General features: G+C 38.6%; 1 protein-coding gene across 1 annotated transcript in view; it reads right to left on the bottom strand.

The window, feature by feature from the left end:
* KIF24 (kinesin family member 24) overlaps window positions 1-18,363 on the bottom strand; it is a 57,601-nt gene that overhangs the window by 30,846 nt on the left and 8,392 nt on the right. Inside the window, exons 3-4 of the mRNA XM_007950669.1 lie at window positions 15,207-15,304; window positions 7,853-8,068 (exon numbers count right to left, since the gene is read on the bottom strand). Of these exons, the coding sequence (XP_007948860.1) occupies window positions 7,853-8,068; window positions 15,207-15,304 (314 nt within the window). The remainder of the gene's footprint in view (window positions 1-7,852; window positions 8,069-15,206; window positions 15,305-18,363) is intronic.

The following is an 18,363-nucleotide window of genomic DNA, read 5'->3' as shown; positions in this document are numbered from 1 at the left end:
AAAAAAAAAAAAAAAATGCATTGACCCATGTCAGTTTAGTTTTGTGTATTTCTCTGTACATAAATTATATTTCAATAAAATGAATTTTTTAAAAAAGTTAATTTGAAGAGCCTGGTTTCCAGTTCAAGAAGTAGTATATATATACTTCTGTCTACTCCCATCAAAGCTCCACTATTATTATAGAAAATATATTTAATTAAAAAAAAAAAGATTCAAAAGAGGGAAGATGCAGAACAGAATTTTAAATTGCCATGGACTCTAGTTTGTGGAGCCATAGAGGGTAGATGAACCCCTGAATCTATCGCCCCGAGTTAATCTTTAAACCTTAAACCAAAAATATTCCCTGAAAAAAGACCAGGTTTGCTGGTCTGATAGAGCCTGGTGAAACTCCTGAGCCTAGGGGCCCTAGCTGCCCTTCAGGTCTAGAACTGAACTCCCTCCTGTGGCTTCCAGCCAAATAATAAACAGGCACATGGGCTGAACATTTACATTAGGTAGATACATTCCTTGGAGAGATCAATCATGGGACAACAGAAGGGCAGTGTATGTACAGGGAGACAGTTCAGGGGCAGGAGTGCATGAGAGGGAAGGACACAGGGAAGCGGTAACTAAGGGGACAAAGTGGAAAAAGAGCTATTACACTGTTGGGAATTGCAGGCAATGTCATGAGACAAAATGTGTATGAACTGCTGTATGGAAAATTAATTTGCTCTGTAAACTTTCACCCAAATCACAATTAAAAAAAAAAAGAAAGAAATCTAAACAAAAAAGAAAAAAATATATATATATTCCCTGAAGTCTTCTTAAAACTGAACAACAGCTTAGCCTTGTAGTAAAAAAGGGTCTGTCTTGAACATTATGTATACTTTTAAGAACTATCTATATGGAATCGCAGTGCAGTGAATTACTTAATATGGCCCTTTTAGCCACTGTCTTTGTGACTCCCACACAATGACTTGGTGGGACTATGCAAATAAGGTAATTGTGGCCCACCAATGGGGTTGGACAGCTTACTGCTAATGCAAATAAAGTGTATAGATGGTTAAGGTTATGTGCCAACTTGACTGGGCCATGACTTTCAGTAGTAGTTTGACAGTTATGTAATTATATAATTGTTGTTGTTGTTGTTGTTGTTTGCCGTCGAGTCGGCCCCGACTTGTAGCGACCCCTCCTTGAGTTTCCGAGGCAGTATCACTACAGAAGTAGGATTACCCAACCTTCCTTCCGAGGAGTGGCTTGTGGGTTTGAACCGCCAGCCTTCTGGTTAGCAGTCAAGTGCCTTAGGCACTATGCTACCAGAGCTCCTAATTATATAATTAGGTGTTATATAATGATGTAATTATCCTCCATTCTGTGATTTGCCTTTATGTCTGTGTTTATGGTCCCATTTGAGAGTGAGTTGTCCATAATGTTAATGAGGCAGGATTAGGGTGGGATGTATCTGGAGTCACTGCCTTACTATTGGGTGTGACTCAATTTACTACCCTTACCCCACTCACCACCCTTCATACCCTTGCACCACCTTGCTCAAGCACCAGAAATTATTCATTGAATTGACAACAGCAACTCAAAAGATTAGATAGAAATCTTAGGGGGCAATGAGTTTATGTTAATGAGGGACGAAGAAGGATGAGGATGGTTGCACAATTTGAATAATGTAATCAATGTCACTAAATGTAGAAACAGTTGAACTAGTGTACGTTTTGCTGTGTATATTCTCAACAACAACAAAATAAAAATTTAAAGAAGAAATAAATAAAGAATAGGCACAGTAAAACTAGAGAGAAAGAATATAGACAACTCTTCTAAGGAGTTAGGGCGGAAAGGAAAGAAGAGAAATTGGGTTATAGCTGAAATCTGTTTTACAACAGATCTCACTATTCATTCATTTTGTATTTAAATCTCTACTCTAGGACAGTGATAAAGCACACTCTTTGCGATATAACAAACAACTGAAAACTGTGAACAGTATCCAGGTATTCACTGTATTATTATTCTCTCACCTCTTCGGTGCTTGACATTTTCTCAAAATAAAAAGTTGGGAACGACACACACACTCTACTCTGTAGCAAAGTACCACCTTGTCAAGCTAACCTAGTAACAGTCTTCCTCTATAGGTACTCCCAGGCTAGAGGGAAGCTGAAATGGGCAAAGACGAACCATGTATTCTAGGGTGGAAAGATAAGTAACAGGTATCAGGGCTAGGAGGAAGAAGTGATTGGTCAGGGTGATCCAGAAAGCCTGGAGGGGAGTGGAGTGCAAGAAGGCTGGGGCAAGGACTAAACCTGTTGCCAATGAGTCAATTCCAACTCATGGCAACCTCATATGTTACAAAATAGATTAAGCTCCACAGGATTTTCTTGCCTATAATCTTTATGAAAGTAAATCAGGCTTTTCTTCTGTGGCACTGCTGGGTGGGTTCAAACCACCAACCTTTTAGTTAGCAATCCAGCACAAACCATTTGTGCCACCCAGGGAGGCTCTGGGCAAGGCCCCAAAGCCTGTCTATTATACATCATGGGCTTTTTCTAGGAGGAGATAGGGAACCCTGGGTGAACTGTAAGCACTCTACATGATCCAATTTGCTTTGGAAAACCTATTCTGAATAGGTGAAATTGTGTGCGGTAAAGACTGGAAGCAGGGAGAGTACTTGAGAATTGCAGCAACCTAGCTGAGAGATAGTGAAGGCATGAACTGAAGTAGAGGTCATCGAAGAGCAGAAAAGGAAACAGTGTGTGCCCAGAGACATTACCAGAAAACCTGCAGCAGTTCTTGGTTTCAGACACGCTATGCTTGCGGTGCCCATGGCATATCTGGGGTGCCTGGTCAATGTCAGGTAGACGGCTGGGGAACCAGGAGAGAGGTGAAGGTTTGGGACAGAGGCCAGGAAGGTATAAGATGTTGAAGAGTAACAAAACCAGACAAAATGTAGCAACTCTAAAAACACAGGAAAGGGTGCCTTTAGGAAAGAGTGCCATCAGTGAAAGAACATTTCAGAAGTCCAAAAAGGGACAAAGGAAACAAAAAGATCATATTAACCAATTGACTAGAGATATTAAAACATGACAACAACAACAAAATAAACAAGCAAAAAGATACCTGCAGCCTAAGATACTTGCAGAGTTAAGTGTGGGTCTTCCACAGAGAGCCTCAAAGAAGCTTCAAACTCAGGAGTTGGCATATTCCTATCCCTCTGGCCACAATTAAAGAACGCAAACATGTTGTTGTTGTTATGTGCCATCGAGTCGGACTCGACTCATAGTGACCCCTCCTTGGGTTTCTAAGGCAGTATCACTATGGAAGTAGATTGCCCCATCTTCCTTCTGAGAAGTGGCTGGTGGGTTTGAACTGCCAACCTTCTGGTTAGCAAACATACACGGCAATAATCAAGGTAATTCAATAAACAAGGATATCCTGACTGCTCCCACCACTCATCTGTCAGTTTGTTACAGTGTGGTGGCTTGCATGTTGCTGTGATGCTGGAGGCCATGCCACTGGTATTTCAAATACCAGCAGGATCAACCATGGTGAGGAAGTTTCAGTGGAGGTGCCAGACTAAGACAGGATGGGAAGAAGGAAGGAACCATCCACTTCTCAAAAGAACTGGCCATGAAAACCTTATGAATAAAGTGAAATACTGTCAGATATAGTACTGGAAAACTTTACAAATAGCCCTGAAACTTTGTCCAACATAATGCCGGAAGCGGAGCCCCTCAGAATACAACTGAGGAAAAGCTGCCTCCTCAAAGTAGAGACAATGATGTAAATGGAGTAAAGCTTTTGGGACCTCCATTTGCTGATGTGGCAGGACTCCAAATGGAAAAAACAGTTGCAAACATTCATTAAAAATCAGAATGTGGAATGTACAAACTATGAATCTAGGAAAATTGGAAGCTGTCAAAAATGAAATGGAATGCATAAAGATCAATATCCTAGGCAAAAGTGAGCTGAGATGGACTAGTTTTGGCCATTTTGAATCAGACAACCACATGATATACTATGCTGGGAATGACAAATTGAAAAGGAATGGTATAGCATTTATTATCACAAAGAACGTTTCAACATCTATTCTGAAGTACAGTGCTGTCAGTGATAGACATACAATCAAGATATGTTGATTATTACTGGTGACTGGAATGCAAAAGTTGGAAACAAAGAGGAATCACCAGTAGTTGGAAAATATTGTCTTGGTGATAGAAATGACACTGGTGATCTCATGATAGAATTTTTCAAGACCAACAACTTACTCACTGCAAATACCTTTTTTCAACAACATAAACAGCAGCTATACATGTGGACTTTGCCAGATGGAATACACAGGAATCAGATAGACTACATCTATTCAAAGAGGTGATGGAGAAGCTCAATATCTACAGCCAAAACAAGGCCAGGACTGATTGTGGAACAGACCATCAACTGCTCATATGCAAGTTCAAGTTGAAGCTGAAGACAATTAAAGCAAGTCTATAAGAGCCAAAATATGACCTTGATTATATACCACCTGAATTTAGAGACCATCTGAAGAACAGACTTGACACATCGAACACCAGTGACCAAAAAGCAGATAAACTGTGGGATGAAATCAAGAACATCATCCATGAAGAAAGCAAAAGGTCATTAAAAAGACAGGAAAGGAAGCAAAGACCAAAATGGGTGTCAGAATAGACTCTGAAACTTGCTCTTGAATGGAGAGTGGCTAAAGAAAATGGATGAAATGACAAGAAAAAAAGCTGAACAGAAGATTTCAAAAAGCAGCCCAAGAAGACAAAGGCAATTACTATAATGAAATGTACAAAGACTTGATGTTAGAAAACTGAAAGGGAAGAACAAACTCAACATTTCTCAAGCTGAAGAACTGAAGAAAAAATTCAAGCTTTGAACTGTAATATTGAAAGATTTGAAAGGAAATATATTGAATGATGCAGGAAACATGAAAAGAAGATGGAAGGAATACACAGAGTCACTGTACTAAAAATAATTGGTCAATGTTAATCCATTTCAGGAGGTGGCATTTGATCAAAGACTGATGGAAGGGTTCTTGATCTTGGTATTGAAGGAAGAAGTCAAAGCTGCACTGAAGGAACTGGCCAAAAACAAGGCTCCAGGAATTGATGGGATACTCATTGAGATGTTTCAACAAATGCATGCTCCACTGGAGGTACTTACTCATCTATGCCAAGAAATTTGGAAGCTATCTGGTCAACTGACTGGAAGAGATCCATATCTATACCCATTCCAAACAAAGGTGATCCCACAGAATGTGGAAACTATCAAACAGTTAATCATTAATACCACATTCAAGTAAAATTCTGCTGAAGATAATTAAAAAACGGTTGCAGCATATATTGACAGGGAATTTCCAGACATGCAAGCTGGATTCAGAAGATGTGGAACAAGGGATATCATTGCTGATATCAGATGGATCTTGGCTGAAAGCAAAGAATACCAGAAAGATGTTTACTTTTGTTTTATTGACTATGCAAAGGCATTTGACTATGTAGATTATAACCAATAATGGCTAACATTGAGAAGAATCCAGAACACTTAACTGTGCTCACGAGAAACCTATACATAGACCAGGAGGCTGTCATTTGAACAGAACAAGGGGATACTGCATGGTTTAAAATTAGGAAGGGAGTGTGTCAGGGTTGTATCCTTTCACCATACTTACTCAATCTGTATGCTGAGCAAATAATTTGAGAAACTGGACTACATGTAGAAGAACACAGCATCTGGATTAGAGGAAAACTCGTTAACAACTTGCAATATGCAGATGACACAACCTTGTGTGCTGAAAGTGAAGATGACTTAAAGCATTTACTGATGAAGATTAAAGACTACAGTGTGCAATATGGATTACACCTAAACACAAAGAAAACAAAATTCCTCACAATTGGATCAATAAGCAGCATCACAATAAATGGAGAAAAGATTGAAGGTATCAAAGATTTCATATTACTTGGTTCCACAGTCAACATCAATGGAAGCAGCAGTCAAGAAATCAGACTTCATATTGCACTGGGCAAATGTGTTGCAAATGACCTCTTTAAGGTGCTGAAGAGCAAAGACGTCTCTTTGAAGACTAAGGTGCACCTAACCCAGGCCATGGTATTTTCAATCACCTTATATGCATATGAAAGCTGGATACTGAATAAGGAAGACTGGAGAAAGGTTAATGCATTTGAGTTGTGGTATTGGCAAAGAATACTGAAAGTACCATGGACTGCCTGAACAACTAACAAATCTGTCCTGAAAGAAGTGGAACTGGAATTGTCCTTAGAAGTGAGAGTGGCCAAACTTCATCTCACCTACTTTGGTCATGTTGTCAGAAGGGTCCATTCCCTGGAGAAGGATATTATGCTTGGTAAAGTAGAGGGTCAGTGAAAAAGGGGAAGGCCCTCAACAAGATGGATTGACACAGTGGCTGCCACAATGGGCTCAGTTATAGCAAGGATTGTGAGGCTGGTGAAGGATCAGGCAGTGTTTTGTTCTGTTGTGCATAGGGTTGCTATGGGTCAGAGCCGACTTGATGGCACTTAACAACAACAATCCTGACTGCTCCTTTATCCAAACAACACACACACACACACATACAGCACAACTGCAACTTTTATTCTCCTGTCATTGTCTCCATATAAAGTGGGCATTCTGATGGAAAAGGGCTCCTAATGAGGGTGTAGAGGCTTAGAAGAGAAGCTGTGATTGAAACTCAGGGGCCTCAACATCAACCTGGAGAGGGAAAAGAAGAAAAGTAACTGTGCCAAAGCATCCCTAAAGTAGTACACTCCTTTCTTTAATAACTGTTGGATCAGGACTGAACCCTAAATACCTGTACAGTCTCTGGCTTGAGTGTACCCAAAGGGTTTGTTTTCATTGGAATGATCCACAGAACAGTGACCTGCCTAAACTCTCTCACTGGCTTTAGTTATGCTCTTCAGTAGCCTAATGCCCCTGGGCATATCATGCTCTCCCTATTGAAGTGGACCTGTCCCCAGCTCCTGCCATCATCATTCCAGTGCTTATCTGGAACAAATGGAGCTTGTGCATCCTTTTGCACAGCTCCATAGAGCGTTGAATATCTTTGCTGGGTGGGTAGTTTCTTAAGCTGACTTGTGTTACCCAGCCTTGCACCATGCTCAGCCTCAACTCACTCTCTTCCATCTGGTATGGCTGCTCCCGACACATCACTTAATTCTGTTATGACAACATTTTCTCCTTCCACCTCTTCTACTCCCTCTCCCTCTCCATTCCCCAGTCTCCTAATCAGTCAACCCCTTCACAACTGTGTTGTCTCCTACTCAGTTTAAGTCATCTGTTTCAACCTAACAAAACTTTATGCTAGAAAAATAAGAAAAATTTAAAAGCAGAGTTACTGAATATATTTTTAAATTACTATATTTTGTTGTAAGGGTGATAGTTTAAGTCTTATAAGGACTAAAATCTAATGTGAAGAGATTTACTTTTCTTTTTATTGATTTTAGAAAACTATCACTAAGTTTACCCTAAGATTATTTAGAGGAAAAGCAAGAGAAAGTGGGAAACTTTCAAAACAATATGAAGTGCATATTGATTTTCTGACTTCTTGATGACCTTTTTCATAAACCAAAATAAAAGATTTTGATAGATATAGGATATTAATAATTTAAGAAGAAATACTAATAGAAGACTAATTTACATTTTTATCTAAATTAACAATTTTTAAAAACACGTATCTGATGCCAGAGACTCACATTTCACAACACGGCCTTAAAGTACTAAGACCTCTCATTAAATCCCATGATTCAGTGATTTGTAAAAAACTGACTTAAAACAACAGTGAAGAGATTTACAGATTGCTACTCATATCTAGTACCTTTTTCTTCGATTTAGGAGGTCATAAAGCTGTCCACAGTAGATTTCATAGAAACTGATCCATACAAAGAGGTGCCTTCTTGGCTGGGATACTTCTAGTTGTTTGAAGATATCTTTAGCAGCCAAAGCATACAGTCCTGGGTTCTGATGAGTTCCTATCATGGTGTAGGTCTTCCCAGCACCTGTCTGTCCATATGCAAAGCACGTGGCATTGCCTCTGGGGAAAGAATCATTTGTATCACTTATGCATATTAAGATAAGTGCTAATCTACATACAGATATTTAATAACAAAACTCAGGTAGAAACATAAATCTTTGGCAACAATTATAAATGCATAATGTTTTAAAGAGAGGGGCTTTACATTTTAAAAAGACAGAAAGAGGAGAAACATTCTCAAAGCAGTACATAGATTTTCTTGTAGAATTTTTTTTTTTTTTTTTTTTTAACAGAACTGCTAAGTCCATAAGACAACTCTAGAAGATAAGGAAGGGAGCCCTGGTAGCATAGTGGCTAAGGCACTTGACTGCTCACCAGAAGGCTGGCGGTTCAAACCCACCAGCCACTCCTTGGAAGGAAGGTTGGGCAATCCTACTTCCGTAGTGATAACTGCTTTGGAAACCCAAGGAGGGGTCGCTATGAGTTGGGGCCGACTTGACAGCAAATAACAACAACTAACAGAAGATAAGGAAACAAGTACTTTGAAGAAACCACTTAGCCACTAAGCATTTATCAAGTTCCTACAGGTGCTTTAGAGGATTCTAGAGAAAATTTGGTCTTAAGTAGGAAAGATAAGATTTGCACAAAAAGTAATAGATAATTAAAATAAAGACAATAATAGGAAATCATAGGGTAAATAGGTTAGTAGTTATTACTTATAGGAATATTAAGAAAGTTTAGACAAAGGTAAAATCAATGTAAGCAAAGTTTTTCAAGAAGGATTCACCAAAGAGTAGGGAATTAGGCTGGGTCCTGAAGGGAGAAATTAAGAAAGCAGAGAATCTCCATTGTGGTAGGAATAGCACAGAGGCTGCAGTGGGAGAAGTGGAGGCAGCCACATTAAATCTGGAGGTAAGAAACTTGGGTTCTGGTCTCAGTCCTGCCATTAACTACATGACCTTGGTGAATCACTTTACTTCTTCAGTGCTTCAGTTTTTCACATCAGTAAATTAATGGGTCTGAGATTACTTGATTTCTAAGATCCCTCCAACTCTAATGTCTTACGATTTTAAGTGAGAATCACTATTACTGTTTGTGTACCTGTGTGTGCACACAATCTGTATGAGTTAAGGACAGGAGAACTGGGACATCAATCTGCTGATCACAGTATATTTTAGGGGGAGTTGGAGGCCAAGGTCACCTGAGTATTGTGGAGTCCAGCTATGCACTGCTAAGTAGAGAGTGAACATAGTGTTAAGTAGCAAGTAACCACTACAGACACTTGAACATGAAGTACAAAGGCTGATGATAAAAGTAGCTACTTGTAGCAATTAAAAAAAGGATAATTATGGATGAGAATGCAGGAAGCCTGGAGGTTGGCAGGGAAATGAGTATGTAGAAAGGACCCTGAAGCCAGATAGAAAACAAAGAAAGAATAATATGACAAGAATGTTGTGGATTGAACTGTGTCCCCCCAAAATATATATCAACTTGGCTGACCATGATGCTCAGTGGTTTGGCAGTTACATAATGATGTAATTTGGCAGTTATGTAATGACATAATCATCCCTCATGATGTGATCTGATGTGATCAGCCAATTAGTTCTAAAAGTAGAACTAATCCTGTTCCGAAGCAAGGGGAGTTTTCCTGGGTTGTGGCCTGCATCATTTTTTATCTTATAAGAGATAAAAGGAAAGAAAACCAAATACACTGTTCCTCAAGTAGATTCAACTCACAGCGACTCATCCTTTGGTTTCCAAAGTGTTATCTCTATGGAAGTAGATTGCCCAATCTTCCTTCTGAGGAGCGGCTGGTGGGTTTGAACTGCCAGCCTTCTGGTAAGCAGTCAAATGCCTTAGGCACTATGCCACCAGAGCTCCTAAAAGGAGAGAAAGTGAGTAGAAAAGGAGGTATCTCAATATCACCAAGAAAGAAGAGGCAGAAGCAAAGCACACCCTTTGACCCCAGGTTCCCTGCGCTGAGAACCATCAAGACCCAGGGGAACACTGATGCTAAGACACATGTATATCTACAAGGAATACCAGGCCCACAGATGTTAAAAGGAGACAAAAGCTTCCCTTAGAGCTGGTGCTCTGAATTCAGACTTCTAAACTGTGAGAGAATAAATTTCTGTTTGTTAAAGCCATCCTTTATGGTATTTCTGTTATAGCAGCATTAGATAACTAAGATCTAGAGGAATGATGGAAGTGTGAGAATCAAGAGATGAGAGCTAATCAAATGTAATCTGCTTGGAGGAGAGACCCTGTATTCCTACTCTTTTTGAACCTTGGCTCCCAGCAGTGTGGACACTTAAATATACTGCACAGGCACTGTAAGGAAAAGGATCTCAGGAAGAAAATTTGAACAAACTGAAGAAGATCCAGCAGTATAAAGAAACATTTTGCTACAAAATCTACTTTGCCTTCTGAACATTTTTAGAGATGATTTTCTTTTTTAAAAATAACAACAAAATATGGATATTAAAAAATCTCTTATTAACTTTTACAGTATGGATATACTTTACAACCCTTAATTTTGTTGCTAAAACCCTAACATTCAAAATCTAGCTTATTTTAGAAACCTGCCGTTTTGGTTACCTAGTGCCACTCTGACAAGAACATATACAAAGAGGATGGCCTTAACAAATAGGAGTTTGTTCTTTTATAGTTTGCAAGGCCAGAAGTCTGAGTTCAAAGTACCAGGTTCTAGGGGCTGTGTTAAAACCCCTCGACCTTGGCCTCCAGCTCTGCCTTTTGCTCCCAGCCTACTGAAGCTAGAGGCATCTCTTCGATCAGGCAGCTACTGGCTGCTGAGGCTAACAAGCCCAGGGTTGACAAATAAAATGGCACAGTCCTGATGTTACCAAACCACATGGCAGGCCATTAATTCAAGTCCATTTTAAGTCCCAAGGTCGGCAGGGCATGGCAGGCTGCTGAACAACAACACGGCACATGCAGAGTCCAAGTATGCCATAAGCTAGAGACCATTCCCAAAACTGTTTCTTATATATGGGAAGCAGACCACATACCCCAAGCAGCTACTCAGCTCCTCCAATAGATTCCACCATTGAGCTAATTACCAGTCTCACCATGAGGAATAACTACATTCAGCTGCCCAGCCACTCAACCAGGCATAGCCAAGTTGACACACAAACTTAACAACTATACCTGCTCTCTGAAAAGAGCAATCCCTAGGCTTGATACATAGCAAATTCAGGTTTGAAAGATATTTTTTTTTCAGTTTGCTCATAACAAAAAGTGGGTTTTTTTAAAAAAATATTAAACAACTTCTCCAAAACAATAAAAAAGACAACACAAAAAATGGGCAAATAAAGATAGTTGAATGGCCAAGAAGCACATGAAAAGGTGTTTAGTATCAACAGTCATTCGAATAAAAAAAAACTCACTGTCGTCAAGTCAGACCTGACTCATAGCGACCCCTCCTTGGGTTTCTGAGGCAGTATCACTATGGAAGTAGACTGCTCAACCTTCCTTCCAAGGAGTGGCTGGTGGATATGAACCACCAGCCTTCTGGTTAGCAGTCAAATGCCTTAGGCACTATGCTACCAGAGCTCCCTAACAGTCATTAGAGAAACTCAAATTAAAGCCACAATGACATACTATTTCATAAGCATTATATTGGCTAAAATGAAAAGACTGATAATTCTCATTCATTGCTGTCTGGAGTATAAAATGGTCCAACCACTTTGGAAAACTGTTTGATACTTTCATACAAATAAACAACTGTCCTATGACCCAGCAATTCCACTTTCAGGTTTTTACCCAAGGTAAATGAAAACATGTTCACAAGAAGACTTGTATAAGAATTTCATACAGCTTTGTCTTAGTTATCTACTGCTGGTATAACAGAAATACCCCAAGTATATAGCTTTAACAAACAGAAATCTATTTTCTCACAGTTCAGGAGGCTAGAGTCCAAATTCAAAGTGCTGGCTCTAGGGGAGGGCTTTCGCTTTCTGTTGGCTCTGGAGGAAGGTCCTTGTCTTTACTGAGCTTCTGTTAGGACATCTCTATGTGGCATTGAATCTCTCTTCCCTCATCTCTGCTTCTCTTCCTTGCTTGTTTAATCTCTTTTATATCTCAAAAAAGATTGACTTAAGACACACACCCTAAATTAACCCTGTCTTATTAACATAACAAAGAAAGCCCATTCCCAAATGGGATTTAACCACAGATACATGTTAGGGTTACAACACATATTTTTGAGGGGACAAAATTCAATCCATAACAAGCTTCAGTCACAATAGTCCAAAACTGGAAACAACCCAAATGTCCATCAACAGAAGAATGGACACATAAAGTTAGGTATATTCATATATATTCACACAGGAGCTCTGGTAGCATAGTGGTTAAATGCTTTGTTAGTGAGTGTTAACTGAAGGATTGGTGGTTTAAACCCACCAACCACTCCACAGGAGAAAGATGTGGCAGTCTGCTTTCAGAAAGATTTACAGCCTTGGAAAACCATGGGGCAGTTCTACTATGTGCTATATATATGTCACTAGGAGCAGGAATTGACTCAACTACAATAGGTTTTTTGGTTTACATTCATATTACTCATCAATAAAAACTATGAATACATGTAAGAACATGTACTAATATTAAAACCATTATGCTAAGTCACTGGACTGTACATGTGAAGACTGTTGAAATGACAAATGTTTTGTCATCTATATATTTGCCACACACACAAAAAGACAAACTATAAAAAAATATGCTAAGCAAAAGATTCCAGGGATAAAAGAATATATACTGTAATGATTCCATTTCTATGACATTCTAGATTAGACTAAACTAATCTATAGGGACAGAGAACAGATCAGTGGTTGGTTATATAAGACCTAGGACTGAGGTAGGAAATTAACTAAAAAGAGACACAAGAGAACTTTCTGGGATGATGGAAATGTTCTATCTTGTTTTGGGATATTAGTTACTCACATACATACAACTATCAAAATTCATCAAATCTGAATACTTAAGATCTATGCATCTTATTGTATGTGAATTATACCTCAATTTTTTTAAAGTTATTTTTTAAAAAAAGTCACAATACCCTAGAGATTCCACTTAAATGAAATATCTGTAGAGTAAGCAAATACATAAAGACAGAAAGTAGATTAGTTACCCTATGTGTTGGGGTAGGGAGTAATGGGGAGTTAACACTTAACGGATATAGTTTCTGTTTGAGGTGATACACAAATAGTGATGATGGTAGCAAAGCATTCTGAATATAACTAATGTCACTAAATTGTAAGCTTAAAATGGTTAAGATGGAAAATTTTATGCTGCATTTTTACCACAAAAAAAAAAAAAAAACCTAGAATCAGTGACTCTAGCAGGCTGTTGGGCATTTTCTACCCATACATAACTATATTTTAAATATACATCAGAAGTCTCTTGCATGTTTCTGTTTCATTTAATGTTTACTAAATACAAATACTAGGAGCTCTGGTAGCATAGTGGCTAAGGCACTTGACTGCTAACCAGAAGGCTGGCGGTTCAAACCCACCAGCCACTTCTTGGAAGGAAGATGGGGCAATCTACTTCCATAGTGATACCGCCTCAGAAACCCAAAGAGGGGTCGCTATGAGTTGGGTCCAACTTGACGGCACATAACAACAACAACAAATACAAATACTAAGGAGCTCTGGTGGCACAGTGGTTGAGGCATTTGGCTGCTAACCAAAAGGCTGGCAGTTCACACCCACCAAGCAATCAACAATCTACTTCTGTAAAAATTTACAGGCTTGGGTAAGAATTTCCAGGTATATAGTAGAGCTGACAAGGGACAAGGTTGTAGTTACTTCTTGGCCATAGCCAGCTATCCGGAGGGAGCAAGTAGTTGGACTTGTGCGCTCAGGACCATGGTTGCAGGGAATATCAAGTTCAACTGGCATAACATACTACACAAAAACACTGTTCAACATCCTACTTTGGCGAGTAGCAACTGGGATCTTAAAAGCTTGCTAGCGGCCATCTAGATGCAACGACGCGTCTCTCCTCATCCAGAGCAAAGAAGAATGAAGAAAACCAAAGATTCATGGAAACAGTCCAAGGGCCTGGTACACCATGAGATCCTCAGCCTATATGACTATGAGACCAGAAGAACTAGATGGTGCCTACCATTAACCACTCAAAGGTGGATCATTGCAGGAGATACTGGATAGACTGGGAGAACAATGTGGAACAAAATGCAAAATCATAAAAAAAAAAAAAAAGGACCAGGTTTGCTGGTCTGATAGAACCTGGTGAAATCCCTGAGACTATGGCCCCTAGCTGCCCTTCAGGTCTGGAACTGAACCCACTCCTGTGGCTTCCAGCCAAACAAAAGACAGGCATATGAGCTGAACATTTACATTAAGTAGATACACTCCTTGGAAAGATCAATCATGGGAGAATAGAAGGGCTATGTATGCACAGGGAGACAACTCAGGGGGCAGGAGTGCATGAGAGAGGACGACACAGGCAAGAGATAACTATGGGGAGGAAATGGGAAGAGAGCTGTTGCATTATGGAAAACTGTAGTCAATGTCATGAGACAAAGTGTATGTGAACTGCTATGTGGAAAATGAATTTGTTCTGTAAACTTTTATCACAACAAAAATTTGAAAAAAAAAAAAAGTTACAGCCTTGCAAACCCTATGAGGCAGTTCTACTCTGTCCTTTAGGGTTGATATTAGTCAAATCAACTGAATGGCAGTAGTTTTGTTTTTTTTTTTTAAGTATGAATGTTAATTTCAAAAATGTATCTATGAAAAGCTGGTGATTGATATTCATTTATCTATCCTACTCCAACAACAACAACAACAAAAATTAACTGAGCTAGAGCCAGAATAGATAATTTCTATTATAAAAAATTCAGACTAACTACAACCACTTAAACCTTTTTATCCTAAGGATTCTGATGGAATTATATTGTTGACAGCTTCCATTTTTCCACTAAACACAGAGAATCAGTATCATCAGTGTAAAAGGAAATTTTGCTGCAAATTTCTGAATGCTTGGTAAATCCTATAAAAAGAGACATTGCACTTTTCAGAAGAGCCTAATTTAAATTCATTAGATCAAAACACAAGGTCATGTTTAATTCAAAAGAATTATAAAAGCATAAGTGATATTTATGATTTATGGAAAATAGAAAATAAAAAGCAAGAGAAGCAAATAATTACTATCATACCCATTGAAAATATGCTGAATGAGTGGGTGAGTTGTCTTCATGTATACATCCCAATTGGTGCACGCCTCACCAAAGACTTCATCAAAATAAAAAACATGCTGAAAAATAAATTTGATTTTTATAGAAAGAGACATTTTCTGGATTCTCTTTACCACTTTTCTCATTAATACATAATAAAAGTACAAATACTTTTTTAACTAATGGTAACTGAACATGACAAAGTTAGAGATTAACAACTAATCAATCACTGTCACATGGCAAGGACTTCGTTTATTTGGGAGCACTGGTGGCACAAAGGTTAAGTGCTCAGCTGATAACTAAAAGGTTGATGGGTCAAACCCATCAGCTGCTACATGGGAAAAAGACATGGCATGGGGCAGTTCTACTTTGTCCTATGGGTCACTTTGTCCACAGGGTCACTATATGTCAGAATCGACTCAGCAGCAGTGGGTTTTGGTTCTTTTATTCAAGATATCTGTGGATATGTTTTTACAATGTACAAACTAAGAGCACACAATTTTTGTTCTTCCTTAACTGAAGCAAACTGATGAGTACAAGAGTGAGCCAATCCTCCTCAGGTACAGAAGAACAGAATTCAATAGGGATAATCTTCACAGCCATAGATGGCACATTTGAAACATCCTAGGGGGAGATCTTCATTCCACAGGTTACACAGCTTAACTTTTAATTCCATAACATTTATTTCTCAGCTGGTAGCACTGTATACTACAGTAGGCACTTCACGGCCAAAAACATATAGACTTTATTATTATTCTATTCTATCACCTGGAAGTGTTAATCAAGAACACAAAAAGTAGAACCTTAAGAGACAAAGTACAAAAAAAAAAAAAAAGAGAAAAAAAAAAGACAAAGCACACACAGAATTCAAAGGAGAAATATATTCCTTTTAACTGGGAAAAATATTATGAAAGAGACTGTACTGAAAACAGACCATGGGAGAAGAGGAGTTTGAGAGGTAGGGATGGAGTGAAGGAACATATTCTAGGAAAGGGGAAGCATGAGCAAAGGGTCAAAGCAGGATAGCTCAAGTAATGTTTAGAACCAAAACAAAAACCAAACTCACTGCCGTCGAGTTGATTCCAACTCATAGCGACCCCTCCTTGGGTTTCCGAGTTTAGAAAACAGCAAAAATTCAACATGGCTGAAATGCAGGATCTTGGTAGGTAGAAAAGTATGATGTAAGACTAGAATAATGAGTTGAGACTATGTTGTAAGGGTTTTGGGATGCTGGACTTAAGGGAATTGGCCAAGAGTTCATATTTAAATCATTAAACAGTGGAGACACAATTAAGGGCTTTGCAAAGGAAAGAGATGATCTGAGCCATCTTACTGGAAGATTAATCTGGGTATACACTTTGAATAGGCTTGCAACAGGGCCACTAGTAAGCCACTGGTGAGATTAGAAGGGTTGACATTAGATGATGGCAATGGAAATAAAGAGAAAAGAGATGCATGAGAATTTGGCAACTGACTGGATGTGAGGAACTGGCAGAGAAGAGTTCAAGATGCTTCCCAAAAGAAAAACCATGGTAACCTGGAAAAAGGGAGATAGGTCGGGAAGGCATTAATTCACTAGCTATAATGATTTAAACGATTTAGAAGCTTATGTTGGCAGCCCAACTACATCTGAGTTAAAAACCCTAACAATTTCAAGCCTGATTGTAGCAGAATAATGACAGTCCACATACGATGAATGAGGGAGGAGGACCTAATCCTCAGCCGCTTTTGGGGCCTGCACTAAATAACCATTTAAAGAAAAATTGTGTGGGCAGATACAGAAGACGGGACGTGGGCCAATTTACTATGGGTCATCCTACCCCAGATTTTATTCTATCTGTGTATATTACATTACTTTAGAACGAAAATCTGTTAGATCATCTGAGAAGAAACTGGGGTCAAAAAAACAAATTTATCAATCAGAAAAAATATCCCCAAAAGTTAGGAAGTGAGAAAATAATGAATCTGTGCAGATAAAGAGATCTGTGAATTTTTAGTGCTTTGAATGTGATGACTTTCAAAAACAGTAAAATTTTATTACCTGTTGAAGCAAGGTTCATTATACTTTTGATTAAGCTTGAAATGTCAACAATAAAAAGTTAAGTATATTTGTAAAGAGTTACATATATTTGTATAAAATCTGGTCTTACTGAACACTGATTTATATTTAACTCATAACTAGTCTCTTAGATAGGAGGCAAATTCATTCAATCATCAAACATCACCACAGGTTTTGTATGAGATTAAAAGCAAAAAGAAAAAAAAAATTATGTATATGTAATTATGGCATTCCTCAAGAACATTTTTTAAAAAATGAACAGAAGTAAATGTGGGAATACTTTTTTAAAAATTTTGCTTTGTTTTCTATTATTTCATTTAGTGTATGACAATCTTCTTCTATAAGTGCTTGTGAATGACTTCAGCTCTGGAGTAAATGCCTTAGAAAGCACTTATTGATGAAAGGAATTAGCATCTTTCCTTCCAAAAGAATATAGACATTCATTTTTCCAGTACATTTGTCAGTATCTCTCATGAATGATACGTGAACACACAAGATTATCATTATAATTTACGTCTGTCTACAAATCAAAGCCCTTTGTATCACATACACTTTCATTTAATCAAGCTTTCTCAATAAGGCTGGATTAATACCTACTTTGAACTTTATTTTAGCCTTGATATAATCAGACTTTCAGCGTTTATTTTATAAATAGGTTTTTCTCAGTTTATAAAAGTAATATGTGTTTATACACCAGGTCTGGAAAGATACAGGTGAAATAGGCAACATTTCTGACTTCAAGGAGGAAATGGGATTAGGCAGGGACTTTTCACTGCATACCATTTTGTATCTTTTGATTCTGAAATACGTGAATCTACCCTATTCAAGGAGCCCTGTGGCATAACAATTAAGTGCTCAGCTGCTAACCAAAAGGTTGGCAGTTCAAATCCACTAGTTGTTCCATGGGAGAAAAATATAGGTCTGCTTCTGTAAATATTTATAGCATTGAAAACCCTATGGGCAGTTTTACTCTGTCCTATAGGGTTACTGGGAGCTCTGGTAGCATAGTGGCTAAGGCACTTGACTGCTAACCAGAAGGCTGGCGGTTCAAACCCACCAGCCACTCCTCGGAAGGAAGGT

This window comes from Orycteropus afer, unplaced genomic scaffold (assembly GCF_000298275.1).
Source record: "Orycteropus afer afer isolate SDZICR_OR568_19922 unplaced genomic scaffold, OryAfe1.0 scaffold00285, whole genome shotgun sequence".
NCBI classification, from domain to species: domain Eukaryota; kingdom Metazoa; phylum Chordata; class Mammalia; order Tubulidentata; family Orycteropodidae; genus Orycteropus; species Orycteropus afer.
The sequence above is the reverse complement of the archived record's forward strand: the minus strand, read 5'-3'. Positions and strand labels throughout refer to the sequence as shown.